We start from the raw sequence: 18,057 nt of genomic DNA, 5'->3' as shown, positions 1-18,057 counted from the left end.
CCGGGTATTAGGTCGTCGAAGATCCGTGCGCCGCCGGTCGACATCGGAGGGAGGAAGAGGGGGAGGTTGAAGAGGATGAGGAGGAGGAAGAGGATGAGAAGGAGGAGGGAAAGGGGGGGGGGGGGGGGGTTAGGAGCAGGAAATTGTATTTGATGAGGGGTTTTTTACAAAAAAATCTCATCAGCCCTGGTCGGAATAGTAACTCCGGCCAAATTTAAGGTCTATATGGCGCTGGAGTCGAAAATTTATACCAATTTGACAAAACTAAAAGAAAATACACCAACATGTCACCAAGCCTCTAACAAATATACCAATTTGGCCATTTTGCCTTTCAGAAACTATATTATTAGATAAATTGTTGAAAGTTAAATTTGACATGAAAATTCTCTTGAGTAGTACATTTTTTTAATTATTGTGATTACATCATTTTATTTTTAAATTTGTATTGAAATGATTTATGATGCGCAACGACTCAATGATTTTTGACCTTACGCAAAAAAAGTACTTTTAATTTTTACATTTTTAAACTTTATTTGAAATGGCCAAATTTATCTTATGTCTTTAGTGAAATGAAGAATAATTTGTTCATGCTCTTCAATTTTTTCTTACCCTTACTAAGTTTTCAATATAATAGTATAGATGAAGGTCTAGTGTGGAATGATTGAACATTTGAGCGACTAGAACAAAATATTGCAGCACAATAGTCTGTGTAACCTAATGAAAGGAGAAAATTTTAAAATAAACACATTAAAATTTTACTTATAAAAATAAGCCCATTTAACAATTTATTTATAAAAATCCACCCAATTTATTTTTATTTATTATGAAAATCGACTTAAATTTAGCCACGTCGGCAGCGCTGGCTGAAACCATGTCGATTTTTTATAAACGATCTTTTTTAATTAATCGGGGTTGGCAACCCCGTTCAATTAGAAGATAGTTAAAATTAACCGGGTAGGGAACGCCCTCTATGTTCAAAATAGTCGGGTTGTTGACCGATGTTCAAAATAGTAGGGATTGACAACACTGACTATTTTGCAGGGACTCGTTTTGAAAATCCCTTAAGTTCAAAATTTTGGTTATGTGTGTATAGCACAAACATGAACTCCTCAACTCTTGGACGAATCACTTTGGTTATAAGTTTGTATTTAGTTTCAGAGTTGTTTCTTTTGATGACATCAAGATATTGAGAAAGTGTCAGCATTAGACTTTTCCCAATCACCAAACATTGTGGTCATTACCAACCCTATCTATTATGCACGCTTAGCCAAAATTTAAAACTTGCGGGGTTTCAAAATGGATCCCTTAAAAATTATCAGGTTTGGCAATTCTGGCTATTTCGAACTTAGTTCATAATAGTCGCCAGTCGGGGTTGTCAACTCCTACTACTTTGAGCATAGTTCAAAATAGTAGGAGTTGGCAACCTCGACATTGGGAACCTGTCAAATTTAGCCATCTTCTAATTCAACGGGATTGCCAAACCTAATTAATTAGAAAAGAGCGTTTTTTAATAAACCTACCTAGCCAACACAGCTGACCTGACTAAAACCGGATTGATTTTTATAAATTAAAATGGATTGCATAGATTTTTATAAATAAATTGTCCAATGAATTTATTTTAAAATTTTCTGCCCTAGTGAAATCTTGTTGGCATGGGATCAAAATTAGCCGTCAAAAATAAAAGGGCAAATTTTAAAAATTGACTTATTTATAAAAAATTTGTAAAAACCGACCCATTTATAATATATTTGTCAAAACCAAGGTAACAAAACTTCATGGGACTTCACGGGACCGTGAAGTTTTGTAAGTTTTTGGGTCAAAATCGACTCAATTTCTGGTTGAAACGGGTCGATTTAGACAAATATGTTATAAATAGCTTAATTTTTACAAATTTGTTTTTAAAATGGGTTGATTTTCAAAATTTGTCCAAAATAAAACCCCGATACTATTGACTCCTCTCCCGTTCACCTGCTCAATAGAAAAGACCCCCAATTTTCAATAACAGTCACTTGCTGGTCGTCAAAAAAAATTTCTTTTCAGAGAGAGAAGGGGCGGTGAATCCGATGAAGACCAAGACGAAGATCCTCCATCTGCTGCTCTTTCTGTCGGCGTTGACCGCGGACGCCGTGTGGCTCGATCTGCCACCGACCGGTACGAAGTGCGTATCGGAGGAGATCCAGCCCAACGTCGTCGTCCTCGCCGATTACTCCGTCATCTACGAGGGCCAGACTCACTCCACCATCACCATCGCCGCCAAGGTACCATCATCGACCGATCATCATCATTTTTATCTAAACGAGGAAATTTCAGATCTGCAGCTTTAGAGTTCGATTCCTGATCTAAAACACCGATCTAGCCTCTCTTTCACATGCTTTACACGTTGGTTTAGATCAAATTTAGACGCCCTAAAGTTCTATCTTTGACAATTTGATAACCCCAACTGAAAGTTTTGATAGCCTAAAGCCCTGAACCTTGTTGCTCGCTTTGTCTAAACTGGAAAAAGGATGAAATTAGTAGGGGAATTTGTTTCTCGTTCACTTTTCTATACTTGGTATCGAACCAAATTGACTTGAATCTTTTCGGACTTTGGGGTGTTAAATTGTCAAATTTGGAGTTCAAAGCATCAAAGGTGAGAAAGGATGAAACTTTGGGTATTAAAGTGCAAAGAACCCTTACTTCGGAAATCCACTTATCACAATCTATATGGCATTTGTTTTGCAGCAACTTATTGTTTATTATGTATGTTTTGGCTTTTACTGTACAGTATGTAAGATTTAAGTACAAGATGTTTAGACATTTAGAATGTAAGCAAATGGATAAATTAGAAATCAGATGGAATTGATACGCCTGAGGATACATCAGAGGCATGGTGCAAAATAATTGGCAACAGTGGCAAATTTTATTAAGGACAGTAGTTTCTGGTTTACCTGACTGGTACTTAATTCGCTTTGCCAAGTTAATCCCACATGGGTAACCTGTTCAGTTTAGTGTCTAATTTTTGAAATTTCTGCTTTTGCATCTGCATATGCTTAAATAAGCAATGATGTTCTCGTCCTTTAGTTCCATCTTGCTACAAATGAACTCTTGAAAAATATTACTGATATGATACCCGGGCGGAAGGCTTTTGCTAATGATTTTGGAATTGCAATACTCATAGTAGTATCGGTTGTTGTTTGATGTGTGATCAAATTTGAATATTACATCTCAGTGTAGAAGCAAAAAAATTTGTTGTAGTGATTAACAATCCATACAGAAGGGAAAATTTTGTAGGACAACTATAAGACCAACAGTGTTCTACAGGTTAGCATGTATAAAAAATGAGTGCAGTAGAACTTTGAATGCCACAATAGGTCCTGTGGATACATGCCGGAAGATATGATAGAAAATGGGTGCAATTGTAGGAGATTAGGTGTTGCACCCATTGAGGATAAAACGAGAGATAAACTGATTTAGATGGTTCTGTTATGTATGAAGGAGACCACTTAATGCACCAGTTAGAGAAAAAATGATAAGATTATAATTGATGGGCATAGAGAACTAGTGATAGACCTCAATGAACTTGGTTGGAGGCAATTAAGAAGGATTCAAGAATCGTTATCTTAACGAAGGAGGTGACCCTTAATAGAAATGAATGAGAAAACTAGATTCATGCAGGTGGTCTTAGAAATTTGGGGTGAAGGCTTTGGTGTTTTCCCTGCTTATTAAAAAAGTAAAAAAAATCCATATTCTACAAATATGGTAAACTCATTATGTGAGTTCCTGGACTGGCTCAACTTTTTGGCTAGTCCAGTTGAAGATGAACTTCCTGTTTAGTGGATTGGATGAGAATCAACAGTTAAACTAAACACAAGAGTTAGTCATTTATAATTTCATGAAACAGCCATTCCTTGTATGGGAGCTCTTGGTAATTGAACCTAATGTTGTAAAAAAGCCGGCCTGGCATCTGCCTCGGCGTAGACGGACCCATTGCCACCTAGATTTGGTCGGAGCGTCAATCTAGGTGGCGTCCCACCTAGACGGCGCCTAGGTTCCGTGCGTAAGGCTAGGTGGTCCGCGTAGGCGGACCGCCTAGCTTTTTAAAAAATGGAAAAGAAAAAGAAAAACAATTTCAGTTACACGCCCAGGCCCTCCCCCACCCCCCACCCCCCCAAAAAAAAAACCCGAATCTATAACCATACTTGAGCCGCTTCATTTAAATCTAAACCCTATCTTTCTCTCTCGTGTTGCTCTTCATCTGCAGCCGGCGGACCACTCACCTTCACAGCTCTCCCTATCCTCTGAGTCTCTACTGCCGCCTCGCCTCTTGATGCCTCCTCTCGCCGCCTCCTTCTTCCACCTCCTGCCTCTTTTGACACCCACAAGCATCTCGCGCACTACCCGTCTCTTCCGATCACCCCTATACCCGCCGCCTCCTCTCCACCTCCTCGCCTTCCGGGCCTCTTCGCGGACACCCACAACACCTTTAGCCAGCCTAACCGACACTCACCACTCCGCAACTCTCGCCTATCCTCCGAGTCCTCTCTTGCGCCTCGCCTCTTGATGCCTTCTCTCCCACCGCCTCCTTCTCCACCTTCCACCTCTTTTGACACCCACAAGCATCTCTGCACCTACCCGCCTCTTCCCGATCACCCCTATCCCCCCGTCTGCTCTTCCACCTCCTCGCCTCCTCTCGCCTCTTCGGACACCCACCAACACCTCTGCAGCCGTCGACACCCACCTCCGCAGCTCTCTGCGAACACCCACCTAGACCTAGGCAAACGCCTAGGTGCCTCCTAGGCATACGCCTAGGCGCTAGGCCCCGGCTTGAATGGTTAGTCCGCCTAGCGTCTTCTGTAACATTGATTGAACCAAGTGCCTATGCCAGGTGACATGCAAACCCGAATCGTACAGTTGGACTGGTGCTTGCAATGTAAAACCTAACTGATCACTAAACTAGGGGGTGGATGGTTTTTTTTAGAGTTCAACTGTAGTTCTCGGTGGAGGAAAGGGTTTCATGTCAAAAGATGTGTTTTAATCGTTAACACTTAACATAATACACATCTTGGAGTTTATTCTTTCCACCAGTCTAGATTTTGAGCCAAACAAGTGGACTGATAGATTGGCATGCTTGAACTGTTAAAGTACCGTGTGTTGATGCCAAACAGGTATATCATCATTTTGAACACTGGATGGCTTGGAATTTTCAAGCCACTTCATTGTCTACCATAAGAGGCTTTAGGATATGTGTATGAAGATAAACACTATATAAGTCAGGCACGCTCTAATTATGTATCTGAGAATGTTTAAGCCTCAAGTATCCATGCCAATTTATGTGTGATGTCAGATCAACGAACATAGAGCTGGTGTCAGTCTTAGAAGAGTATCTGGATACCATTTTTTTGCATATCTTGTTGGTAAGAGACCTGACCATGGTCTTAGTTTTGGCTTGTACTTGCACTGAGGTAAACTCTGTGCATGTTGTAGACTTGCAATTCAATATTATTTTCTTCCTAAGATTTTCAATCCAAACAATTCACTATGAGAAATACTTTCTTCTGGATAACTATCCTTTAGATGTGTTGGTTTTGGGTTTTGTTCTATGCTTTTATGTGGGATGTGTTTTTGTCTGCTTTTGTGTGGTGGATACTTTTCTCCCTTTAGAAGTGGGAAGAGAGAGCGAGATATTGGCTTGTAGACAACTTCTTGCTCCTTTTAAATGCTTTATCCCTTTTCATTGCATACTCTCATATCATTAATACTGGATACATACAACATGTTTGCGGAAAGAGTATTGCTCAGCTGACAATAAAACTCCCTTTTTTTACTGATACAATATATTTTTTTACCTGAGGAAGTCTTCAAATTTGAGGGGTGGCCTTTCTAACCTGTATATGAGATTGATACACTGACCCCACAACGCTTCATGTTGAATATTCTTCTTACATGGTGATAGTTAGGCAGTCCACTTGTAAAGTTGCACCCTAATAAGAAAGGAAAATCTTTGTTTTATTTTGGGAGTTGTATGTTGCCTGCACCATAGGCAGTGGAATGAGAGAAAAGCGAGTGGATAAGACAATCAAATTAGTTAACACTTTGATATAAATTTTTGACCAGAGGAACGAGAGAGCGAGTAGGTAAGACAATGAAATGGATTAACACTTTGTTATAGATTTTTGACTAGAGGAACGAGAGAATGAACTTCTGATCTTCTTTTCTTGCAGGTGACATCACCATATGGAAACACACTTCATCACAAAGAAAATGTCAAGAGTGACCAGTTTGCTTTCACAACCACAGAGCCTGGTAACTATCTTGCCTGTTTCTGGATTGATAGCGCTGACAAAGGTGTAGGAGCAAGTGTTAATCTGGATTGGAAGATTGGAATTGCTGCAAAGGACTGGGATTCTGTTGCTAGAAAAGAGAAGCTTGAGGTCAGCTCTTCAATTACACCCACAAAAGTGGAAACACCTTTATAGCAGCTCTAAATTCGATTATTCAGTAAATATCACTTACTTTATATTTTACATGACTTTCACCTATATATCCTACCTTCTTTTCTTAACATTTAAATACCCTATGGTCTTTTAACTTTAGTACCTTCTTTTAGTTAAACGTTGGTGTTCCCGTTAAACGCAGGAATAGTGTCCTAAAAATTTCTATACCACTTGAATGTGGTGGATGTTGGTTAATTATATCGTTAAAATTGGTTGAATCAACTAAAAGCATGAGTAAAAACTAATTTTGGACAAACTTTCAAAGGTGGGTTTGGATAGAGAAGAGGGTGGAGGAGGGGGCCGATTGAACTAGACCCAAGAGGAGGGAAAAGAGAGGAAGGGAGTGTGATAGAACTAATTGTGTTTGGATAGACAATTAGTGGGTAGAGAGGGAGGGAGTGTGATGAAAATAATTTCTGTTTGTTTCGAGTAGAAAACAGGAAGAGAGGGGTTCAATTCACTTAAAATCAACTCCTCCCCTCCCTATCCATCCACTTTAGGCGGGTCAAGAAAGTGAGTGAGTTTGCTACTTTTTGACAATTCCTTCCCTTTCCCTTACTAAATAAGAATTTTATCAAAACACAATATTTGAGGTTAGCATTGTAACCATCCCAGCCCTTCCCACCTTGGAAAAATCCTATCCAACCTCACTGTAAGTGGGAGAAAATAGGGTTTATGATGAGGTTGTAGTTGAAACTACCAACTTTTAAGGGTATAATTTGATCAACTTCTATCATGTGCAAGGCACATGGAAATTTTAGGGAAATATTTTAACGTTTAATGACAATAGTCTAATGTTTATCTAAGAGGAGATAGTAGTGTCCTACTCTAAACAACAATAGGGTATTTTAAATGTCAAGAAAGAAAAAGATGGGGTCTATAAGTGCAAAGTAATGTAAACAATAAGGTATGTAAGTGCTTTTTAACCTCCTTTCCTGCATGTAATGTTCATAATTGTGTGAATGGGCATCCTTGTAGGGTGTTGAGCTTGAACTGACAAAATTGGAGGCAGCAGTGCAAGCGATCCACGATAATCTGTTGTATCTCAAGGACAGGTACAATGACGATTCATTTGATTTCTTTTGCATTTCAATTTTTTGATTGGTATTAATAATTTCTTTGACTTGTGGTGCCGCAGGGAAGCAGAGATGAGGATAGTGAGCGAGAGAACAAATGCGAGGGTCGCATGGTTCAGTATCATGTCCCTTGGCGTTTGCGTTGTGGTTTCGATCTTGCAATTGTGGCACCTCAAGACATTCTTTAGGAAGAAGAAGCTCATCTAGTCAATTTAATGGCTCGCTTAGCCTTGTTTTCATTTTTATACATGTGAGGATTTGCTGTAGCCTGTATTTTACTGTTTCAGGAGTTAAGATTATGCTTGTCCAGTTGTTGTAGCTCATAAGTCAGCTGTAGCTAAATCTGGTGGAGGCTGGTGAATCTTTGTTAAGAACAGGATTTGGATTAGACTGTGGACACATTCATAGAATAGAGTAGCATGCCACATTCAAGTCCAATAGACCATTAATTTTCATTCATGCGATGCACTTTTGTAGTCTGAACCATCTTAAATCTCATGGGCATGAACGATGCATTCATATAACCACGTCTAAATGTTTATACGCCCCGACAATTTCATCTTTTTTATTTGGTTTGAACTTAGCTCAAAATTGAAGTATGACCACCAAATCTTTAGAGGTAACAAGTTCCCACCTCAATTGATATCCCAAAGTTACATATATTACTCCATTTTTTCCCTGCCCTTTTCTTCTCTATAGTTTTTTTTATGTATTTTGTAATATATTTATATTTATTAAGTTTTATTTTACTACATAAGGTAAAGGTCCATTTAGCAACTCTCCTTAAATCAGTATAATGGAAAACAGTGGTTCCGCATTAAACCTAGTTTGATAAACATCTGGAGTATGGTTTATCTGGGGTTAAGATTGTTTTGCTTCCACTTCAGAGCTAAACTGGTTTAGATCAAAGCAGACTCTTTGAGCGCGGGTTTAAACTTTAAAGTCAGTCTTACCATAAAAGAGATTAAAATAGCGACAAACAGATTAATCTTACGATCTTTGTAGCAATGTAGGCTCAATAAGAAATTTGTATACTCCCGATTATCAAAAAATAGTTAAAAGACCGCTATCTTATTTAACAATTATTGATTTGAGTGGTGTTAGGGGCACACCACCCACCACAACCCTAATCACACCCCCCCTCTCATTGCTACAGTAAACCGGGCTCCACATGAGATTTTAAAAAATTTAAAATCCCATGTGGGGCCCGGTTTACTGTAGCAATGAGAGGGGAGAGTGTGGTTGGGATTGTGGTGGGTGGTGTGCCTCTAACATTATTTTATTGATTTACCTAGTAGCTGATTCTAAATCAAGTACTAATCACCGCTCCTATGGATTACTCCCATTCTTAATTTACACTCGAAATAAAACACAAGGAGGCGGTCCTACAGAGAATCTTCAATTAAGTGCCACTCTGTTTTCTTTTTAAAAGTAATTATACTATAATAACAATCAACGTAATCAGACGGTGATAATCGCCCTCGAGCTCCTCCGAATCTACTTTAAAACTTAGAAAAATTAAACTAAAATAAGGAAAAAAGCGAGCCCCAGACTCCCAGTCGGCAATTCCAACGCAACAAAAAAGAAACCATCCAAGTGCTGTCTGTACTCCACTTCACTCCCTCCTCCCCCTTTTCTCTCTCTCTCTCTCTCTCTCTCTGCCTCGAACAAAGCGAAGCGTTCCACGGTGAATCGAAAGCAAAATCAGAAGAGGCCAGAGAGAGAGAGAGAGAGAGAGAGAGAAACCCTAATCACCCCCAATTCTTTCTTTCTCTCTCATCAATGGAGGGCATCGAACCCTCGCTCCTCTTCCTCCTCCTCCTCCTCCTCACAACCCTCTCCCTCGCTCCCCTTTCCCACTCAAAATCAACCATCGAGCCCTGCTCCGGCTCCGACGCGTGCACCTCCCTCGTCGGCTACACCCTCTACACCGACCTCAAGATCTCCGAGTGCCGCCTCTTCCAGGTCGGACCCCTTCTCCCTCGCTCTGCCGTCCAACTCCATCATCCCGCTCCCCGGCGTCGCAACGCATCCTCCACCCGCCTCTTCCTCGCGTCCCCGCCTCCTGCTCCTGCCTCCGACGGCCTCCGCCGCTCCCTCTCCCACCCGCTACCGCACCGCCCCTCCGACACCCTCTCTTTGATAGCTTCCTCAATTTTCTCCGGCCTGACCTCGCCCGAGCAAATCCGGGACGCGAACTCGATGGCCGATGCTGACCCCGACGCCTCGCTCGAGGTCGGGCAGAGCCTCGTGATCCCGCTGCCCTGCACTTGCTTCAACAACACCGACAGCTTCTTGCCAGCCGTTTACCTCAGCTATGTGGTGCAGCCGGCGGACACGGTGCCCGGGATCGCGGCGAGGTACGATACGACGGTGTCGGATATCATGAATGTTAATGGTCTGGGGAGTCCCGTTGTCAAGGCCGGCGACATCGTTGCCATCCCTCTCCCAGGCGAGTGCTTGTTTTTAGGGTTGTTTGGAGTTTAATTCCGTAAAGTTTCAGCTTGCTTTAACTTTTAATACGCTGAAGATTTGACTTTGGCAATTTGGTGTCTGCAAAAGAATGGATGCTAATTTTTGTTCGAGCATATCAACATGGGAAAAGTGAATGACAAGCGAAATTTCTTACCAAATTTAGGGCCTTTGGGGCATCGCGTTGTCAAAATAGGATTTTCAGATGTCAAAGTTACAGAAAAAGATAAGTTTTAGGTATTAAAAGGGCAAGTAACCCAGCTTGTTATGGTGCGCCCAAGATTGTTCTGGCTTTCTTGCCTATTGCATTTAGAACAATGTGGCTTTGAGATTGTTCTTTTGATAATCCTGTGTCAAGCTCCAGGAAGTGCGTGAAGCTTAGCACCTTGTTAAGCCCCCAAATGCCAAGGACCGAGACTGTGGCATGAGAAGTTGTGATAAGGAGGGACGAAAAGCTCTTTCTTTTTCCAGCATCTTTCCTCTTGGGACTAAAATCTTTGTAGCTTCCCGAAATTGATTGGCGAATACTCTACTGCTAAATCGCAAGATTGTTGAATGAGAGAGTTGTGATGAATAGGAGAATTTAACACAACACGCTAGGGATTCTAGACCTGCTGGCTTTGGGTAGCTGTTCAATTCTTGATATATTCAACCAATGTGGTTATTGTTATTCGATTAATTGTTGTGTTTCTTCGTATAAACACTCAGTTTATGTCTTGGGTACAATGATGATCTTAGAACATGACTTTTAGTTCTTGGTTTCATAGTTTTGACTTCACTCGATTTGAGCAAGTGTTTGGGAGTTAGATAGGCTTCTTATTTTTGCTTTATTATTTTTGCATGTTGTAGCTTGCACGTCAAAGTTCCCAAGTTATGCCTCAGATTCTGGCTTGGTTGTTGCAAATGGAAGTTATGCGATCACTGCTGATCACTGTGTCCAATGTAGTTGTGGCCCTGGAGATCTCAAGTATACAACTCGATTTCTCATATCACTTTGCCTACTTGGTTTTAATTTCTCTCTTTAGTTTTACTGACTCATTGGACTGTTGACTTTTTGCAGTTTGTACTGCATGCCAGCTTCTTTATCCGCATCTTGTTCGAGCATGCAATGTAGGAATAGCAATCTAATGCTGGGGAATATTACCTCTCAATCCACCAGTGCCGGTTGCAATGTCACTTCTTGTTCATATGGTGGCTTTGTTAATGGAACCATTGTTACTACGTAAGCTTGCTTCTCATTGAATTAACGCTACTTTTCTTCATACTCATCATGAATATATCCACTGAATTCTAATTTTGCTACTTATTGTAGGCTATCCACAACCCTTCAGCCTCGATGTCCAGGTAAATTAAGGTTTTAAGTGCAGATGTGCCTCCTGTACTGTAAGATTTATACCTCTACTTTTTTATTATCACTTACAACCACTAGACTACCAACAATATTATTGTCCCACATTTAGTTGAGATATAACGTGGGAATCACGTGACAATAACTTACTGTTTGCCTTCTGTTTAACTGGAAAAAAGACTAAATTGCCTTCCTTTGAAATAAGTGGGGAAAAGATTTTTTATATATTTCTCATTGATTATGAACAAGTGGATAATACATAAGGGTGCATTTGGTCTAGATACGGCTCGGATATGATACTTACCCTATTCATATCCGCTTATCGATCACGGATATGGATATTGATAAGGATGTGCCTCGGTAAGAAAAACTTATAAACATATCCGCCAAAATCGAATACGGATACGAATATATATGCGGATAAAAAACGGATATGACAAAACCAGAAAATATTTAGTTCCTATGACACAAGAGAGTTCATTAACGTGTTTATTATATCTGAAAAGCTAAGATTAAAACTCTTGACCATCGAATTTTATCTCAAATCCATGTATCTAAATATTAAAACAATTGCAATTGTATGATCAACATATATTTGGATATTTCGGATCCGGATCCGGATCTTCCATTATATAACCATATATGTAATTATATCCTATCGGTTACGGATTCTAGTAACCATATCCATATCCATCCTATCGGTTATAGATTCTAGTAATCATATCTGTGTCCTAGTGGATACAGTTATGGATATATCACGGATACGGGATATGGTTACCCCTAATAATACGCCATGCTTATGCACCTTGTCGAGAAGAAACTTTTTATCTCTCATTGATTATGAAGAAGAGGGTAATGCCCATACTTGCACAGCTTGTAGAATATTTGTAAACGAAAGTCACTAATAAGAAAAGGAAGAATAATAAAGGAAAGTCCTGAATAGAGAGCTACCCATATTTTACTAATACATCGAATCTGGAATCGAACTACTGAAGGCGACAAATCATAGAATATCTTCTAACACCCTCTAAATTGAGCGTGGAAACATAACCTCATTTGAGATTCAGTGGATGGATTCAGTGGATGTAAGTGCTAATAAAATAGTTTATAAGTGTTTCTACCTCAATAGTACAAGATGTATATCTTCTTTAATCCTTACTTAATTTTGTGTTATCAATGTTTCGGTTGATAGTATGTTTGTAATTGTTCATTTCGTGTATTTGATTTGTACAGCGGTGCATCAGTTTCCTGCAGTCATACCCCCACCAACCGAAGTAACCCCCGAGCCATTTCTTGCACCAGCACCAGCTCCTGTGGCAGCAGAATCAGGTGGTTTAATGCCATCACCAAAGGCGTCAGCGCCCGGAGGCTTTGTGATGCCTGGTGTTTCTTCAGCAAATGGTCCTGCAGGAAGTATTTCAGGAAGTAATGCAGCGGCACTTTCTTCTGATATTGATCCATTATTTCGCTTTGGTTTCGTGTTTATTCTGTTTTTGCTTCTTGAATGGCTGTTGTAAGTGGGGGGATGATTTGGTTTTGTTTGATGAGTATGACTGTGGCCCTTATTTTCAGTGTTTTTGTCGCATCAGAACTTGTAGTTAGAATTGAAATGGTGCATCTCTTTTTTATCTGAATTTTAGTTAGAATTGAAATGTGTACCTATTTTTCGAGTTCTACTTGAATTTAGTCATATGCTGTTTGCAGGCAATGTGCTTCCTCCTATTTGGGGTTTGGTCTCTCGAGAATATTTTAATTAGATGAGGAATCTTGTGAGGAAAATTTAAAATTAGCCTATTGTGAGACACTTCATAGTTTCGAAGGGTTTACAAGATCTTAAAAAAGGAAAAAAAAAAAAACTTTAGTTTCGGAGGGTTTGCAAGATCTTTAAAAAGGAAAAAAAAATTAGGTGATTATGTATAAGCCACCAAATGATCCAAGGGTATTGTAAAATTAACCAATTTCGTGGGTGGGGATTAAAAAATATTTTTTTTTGGACACATGTAATCAATTTTCTACTGGATTTTCACATTCTATCTGAAAACAATATGTTCCCATGTCCTTCCAAATTTCAAATAATAGAGCAAGGGACAGGGAGAATCCTCCATTTGCCATTGTCGGAGAAAGAGACTTTAATATATCAAAAGTATTCGTGTTGATAACATTTGCCTTATGCAACAAGTAGTGACTAGAGAGTAAGGGTGGAAATGAAACAAATAACTACCAAATAGTTTGATACTTAAGTTTTATATACTTTTGATAACATTTGCCTTATGCGACAAGTATTCTTGATAACATTTGGTTGGTAATTATTTGTCAAAAGTATTCGTGTTGATAACATTTGCCTTATGCGACAAGTAGTGACTAGAGAGTAGGGTTTATAAATACCTCTGCGTTTTTCCTAGGGTTGTGTCCAACACATATAATGTCATATTTTTAACTCTTTACTATTTCTATTTAAGTTTTATATACTGGTTTTAAAACTTAAATAATCTTAAGCTTGTTTTCTAATTAAAATTTTGATTTAAATATATATAGACATCATATATTATAAATGAATTATTTTTATTTATGAATGTTAATATTATTTTAAAATTAAATTGTTTAGCGGAATAAATATACTTTGATATTCGATAAGTATTCGTGAATATTCATGAATATTTATCAAATAACAAGTATTCGAGTTCGAATTTGAAAAACTAGATATATAAATATCAGAGTCCGCATTCGAATTCGATAAGTTTAAACAAATACAAATACGAACACTTTAGTATTCGATTCGATCGTTACCACCCCTACCCTAGTAGAGAGGACGCATCAACAGATAACCATCCCAAAGGGATGTGAATCACATCAATTAACTTTACCCTGAGGAAAGTTTGGCTGCAAATTTTATTCATCGCACGCGTTAACGAAACACATGTAAACTTCAAACATACAAAATCACTTAATTCGGATGAACCTTGCTGAGCTTAGCACCATCAACCGCCGACTTCATACTCGCCATCGCCGAAGCGAGCGCAGCATCCATATACTTGTCCGAAGCACGACCAACCCCGGACCCAATCACCCTCCCCATCTCCGACGATCTCTCGACTTCTTCGCAAGATCGGTGGAATTCATCGGTCGCATCGTCCAACTGGGAGTTGAGGTAGGCTTCGGCCTCCTTCATTTCTGCCTCCGCTTCTTCTGCTGTCTTCTGATGCTCCGCCTCTACGGTCGACAATGAATTGCGTGCTTCATACTCGAAGAGGGCGAGGAGTTGTTCGATGCGCGAGGGGTCGAAGTTTTTGTCGTTGAGGGCTTCGTTGGCGAGGAGGGAGAGCTGGGAGAGGAGGGACTCCATCGTTTTGAGATTTTTCTTTGGTTTTGGTTTAGCTTTTTTGCTTTAATTATACTTTCTTTGCTTTTCTTCCCAAGCTTTGATTATTAGATTCGATGTTGCAGTTGACGAAAATGTTGATAGCGTGATAGGGTAGGATTAGTTGTAAAGTTTTGCATGTGTTGCTCTCCTTTCGTGCCCCTCCCACTTGCAAATGTCTTCTCTTTTTCTCTATTCAAGGGTGGACGTGTAATAAGATGTTTTGTACTTTTTTATGTAGTATCTTCTGCCTCTTCTTCTTCAATGGAGGGCTGAATTCTGACGTAGGTCACTGATGATGGCAACAGATGCATAGCTGAATGATGTAGCATCATCTATCTATTTTCGCACCGAAATAGACTAATTAACACATGAGCTCCGTTGAAACGATAATCAGGGAAGTTTTTAGAAGTACCCAGGTTTATTTTTGTCAGATTTTACCAATCACTCCAACGTAAATCTCCAAATCACACGTGTCCTCCCTATTAATATTTCAAGGAGGATGCCAGGTATATATGAGCTGTCAAAATGAGATGCTAGCTCATTGTCATGTGAGCCTCACCCCAATGTGGCTAGCAAAGCTCTAATACCCATGTTTCCAAGAGAAACGTTTGTAAATGTTGTGAGGGAAGTATTGATGTAGGACGCTTAATCTGAGTTGGAATCTATTTAGATTAGGAAATATAGATTAGGAAATAAATTTAATTTTAGAGTCAAATTAGATTAGAAAACAAAATCAATTTTGATTCATGATTTGTTTCCTCTATTATAAGGAGTCTTTTTAGGATAAAATTTGACACTTTCTTTTTTTTTGTAATTCTAGTCTTACTAGGAGTCTTATTTGATACTTTCTATTTTTATAATTCTAGTCTTACTAGGAGTCTTATTTGTTTTTCTATTTAAGAAGAGTCATGTAACCCCAAAGGAGAATAATTTTTCATCAATAAAATTTCTCTTTCCAATATTTTCTTCGTGGATTTGAAGTTTTTTGTGGATTCGAAGATCGTTCTTTGTGAATTCAGAGAACACCATTGGTGGATTCTGAGGTTATCACTTCTGCGCTACGTCAATTGGTTTCAGAGATCTGATGGCAGGTGATGAAGCCCCTATTTCTTGAACTGAGTTCGACGTGCTAAAAGCCGATGTTAATCAGATGAAGACTGTCATGGAGTGACTTGCAGCGGCAGTTGAGCGTTTAAACATGACGGGAGTTTCAAAATCGCGTTGATGGTCGCCAACGACGTGATCTAACTCCACCGACTCCATATGATGAATCCGACAGCGAGGAAGATAACTATGCAGCCCCACGCCTCGGTTTTTATCACAGAGACCGTCGAGGAAGGGATAATTATTATGCTGGAGGTATTGGCCTTCTTGTTTTGATGATGTTTAACAAACAATTTATAACTAATGTTGTTTGTCTAGTGTTTGTATTTATCTATTTATTGTAGACAAACAACATGTTGGAGGATGGATGGAATCGAGCATTCACGATCATATTCAATGGAGGTTGGCGGAATAGTGGTTGAAGCCTATGCAATTCAAGTTCAAGATCCAAGTTCAAGCTTCATTTGTAAGTTTACCAAGAAGAGCTTATTGAAGATCAAGATCATTGCTTGGGTAAATAGTTTAGGTTTTATATTATGTGTGTTGATACTTTAAGCTCAATTATATACACACATACATATTTTGGTTTTATAGCTTTCAAGTTTATATAAATATGAAACATATATACTTGTTTATACACATTTTATATTTATCAATTTTGTTTAGCCATATATATATGAAACAAATGGATATAACTATATGTATACACGTATTTGTTTCATATCTATACATGCAAATGAACATGATTTCATTTATGGATTAAAGACGTTTATTTGAAAAATTATGTGTTTATGGATTAAAGACTTGTTTATAATATTTTATATCTTTTCCTAAGTCTAATAATCCATTCAAAAGGATTTGCAAACTTGTTTGAAATTGTTTTTGTCAAAATCAAGTATTGATGATTTCGTATTCTTAAATAGTTTACAAAATAATTTATATTTAACAAATGAGAAAAGTATTTTAAAAATTCTTTTTGTAACATGTTCTATTACATGTTTATAATCATTTCCAAAATTTTATCATTTTTGGAGTTGATTTACTATACTGAATTGATTTTACAAAATCAAGTGTTTCAGCAGTTTTTAGAATCTGGAATATCTGTTTTAAAATATTTATTTCTTACAAATGGGAAGTTATATTTCAGAAATTATTTCTCTAACATGTTTATATACATGTCTAGAAATATTCCACAAAATTTAATAATTTTTTGAGTTGATTTACTATTTTTAATTAATTTTATAAAGTCAGATACTCAAATTTCCAGAATGCAGGATTTTGGGGTATTTTGGTCTTTTCAGCCTATAACGGCTAGTAACGGCTAGTTTTTGATATTTTCGATTTTTGGGGGTTTGTGGATGGTTTAAGAGGCTATAACTCTCAACTTTCATTATTTCTTATGGATGTTTAAGAGAGTTTTAAAATAAGTTTTACAAGTTTGTGAGAGGTTGTTTCAAGTTTTAAAGATTGTTTTAGTTTATGCAAAAAGAGGTTTACAAGAGGAGGAGATCATTTGTTTGGTGTTTGAGCTTCAATCTCATTCTCTCTCGCTCTTGATTCTTAGAGAAGTTTTTCTAAACTTAGCTTCTAGCTTATTTATATTTTGATTCATACATATTTGTGCTAGATTGATTTAAGTTTAGTTGTTGTTATCTCTCATTGATTACACACACCCACTTGAGCCTAAGTATTTTCATACATAGTATATTTAGGGTTGTGAGATTGTATTCTTTGAGAGTGAGCTTACATAGAGTTCTCATCCATTGTAGAGAACAAATCTTGTTGTTGAGCCTAATTGTGAGATACATTTTGTAATACACTTGTACACCGAGAGGAGTGTGTGGTGAGAGACAGGTGAGGGAGACACGGGCTAGAGACTAACACTTGAGAGGATGTAAAGTGTGATTGTAAGAGTGTTGATTGTAAAGTTTTTGGTGAACTAGAAAACTGAGTGTGAGGTTTAAACATTATTCGAGTGAGCGTAGAAAACCCGGTTGTGATAGTGAAGATCTCCTCGAGGTGAGGAGCGGGGACGTAGGTCGTGGGGACCGAACCTTGTGAACGTATCGTTTGTTTGTGATTGCATTGACGCACTTATTTTTTGTGTTTATCATTATATCGCCTTTGTCAATTGCTCATTATTTATATTGTCCACTATCTTATTTATCTTGTTTATGATTATTTTACCCTTGTGTTAGTTTATATATCCTTGTATATATTTCA

At 38.4% G+C, this 18,057-nt stretch overlaps 3 protein-coding genes across 3 annotated transcripts; 2 read left to right on the top strand and 1 right to left on the bottom strand.

The window, feature by feature from the left end:
• Positions 1,962–8,042, top strand: LOC109822037 (transmembrane emp24 domain-containing protein p24delta3-like). The gene is made up of 4 exons (XM_020388196.1): positions 1,962–2,258; positions 6,201–6,410; positions 7,452–7,528; positions 7,612–8,042. The coding sequence occupies exons 1-4, from the start codon at positions 2,064–2,066 to the stop codon at positions 7,754–7,756; spliced, it is 627 nt and encodes a 208-aa protein (XP_020243785.1). The 5' UTR covers positions 1,962–2,063; the 3' UTR covers positions 7,757–8,042.
• LOC109851338 (lysM domain-containing GPI-anchored protein 1-like) lies at positions 9,116–13,042 on the top strand. Its single transcript, XM_020421420.1, has 5 exons — positions 9,116–10,001; positions 10,871–10,988; positions 11,082–11,243; positions 11,334–11,365; positions 12,603–13,042. The coding sequence occupies exons 1-5, from the start codon at positions 9,332–9,334 to the stop codon at positions 12,884–12,886; spliced, it is 1,266 nt and encodes a 421-aa protein (XP_020277009.1). The 5' UTR covers positions 9,116–9,331; the 3' UTR covers positions 12,887–13,042.
• LOC109851339 lies at positions 14,229–14,882 on the bottom strand. The gene has a single exon (XM_020421421.1). It carries the CDS (start codon positions 14,710–14,712, stop codon positions 14,314–14,316), a length of 399 nt encoding a protein of 132 aa, XP_020277010.1. The 5' UTR covers positions 14,713–14,882; the 3' UTR covers positions 14,229–14,313.

This window comes from Asparagus officinalis, chromosome 8, assembly GCF_001876935.1.
Source record: "Asparagus officinalis chromosome 8, Aspof.V1, whole genome shotgun sequence".
Taxonomy (NCBI): Eukaryota; Viridiplantae; Streptophyta; class Magnoliopsida; order Asparagales; family Asparagaceae; genus Asparagus; species Asparagus officinalis.
This window is presented reverse-complemented; position numbering and strand designations above follow the sequence as displayed.

What these genes read in the sequence shown, in the direction of transcription:
- LOC109822037 (XM_020388196.1), top strand. Translation starts at nt 2,064, where the DNA reads ATGAAGACCAAGACGAAGATCCTCCATCTGCTGCTCTTTCTGTCGGCG. An exon ending in CTAGAAAAGAGAAGCTTGAG is followed by an intron (nt 6,411 to 7,451) that starts GTCAGCTCTTCA and finishes GCATCCTTGTAG; the next exon opens with GGTGTTGAGCTTGAACTGAC. An exon ending in CTGTTGTATCTCAAGGACAG is followed by an intron (nt 7,529 to 7,611) that starts GTACAATGACGA and finishes GTGGTGCCGCAG; the next exon opens with GGAAGCAGAGATGAGGATAG.
- LOC109851338 (XM_020421420.1), top strand. Translation starts at nt 9,332, where the DNA reads ATGGAGGGCATCGAACCCTCGCTCCTCTTCCTCCTCCTCCTCCTCCTC. An exon ending in TGTGGCCCTGGAGATCTCAA is followed by an intron (nt 10,989 to 11,081) that starts GTATACAACTCG and finishes GACTTTTTGCAG; the next exon opens with TTTGTACTGCATGCCAGCTT. An exon ending in AATGGAACCATTGTTACTAC is followed by an intron (nt 11,244 to 11,333) that starts GTAAGCTTGCTT and finishes TACTTATTGTAG; the next exon opens with GCTATCCACAACCCTTCAGC.
- LOC109851339 (XM_020421421.1), bottom strand. Translation starts at nt 14,712, where the DNA reads ATGGAGTCCCTCCTCTCCCAGCTCTCCCTCCTCGCCAACGAAGCCCTC.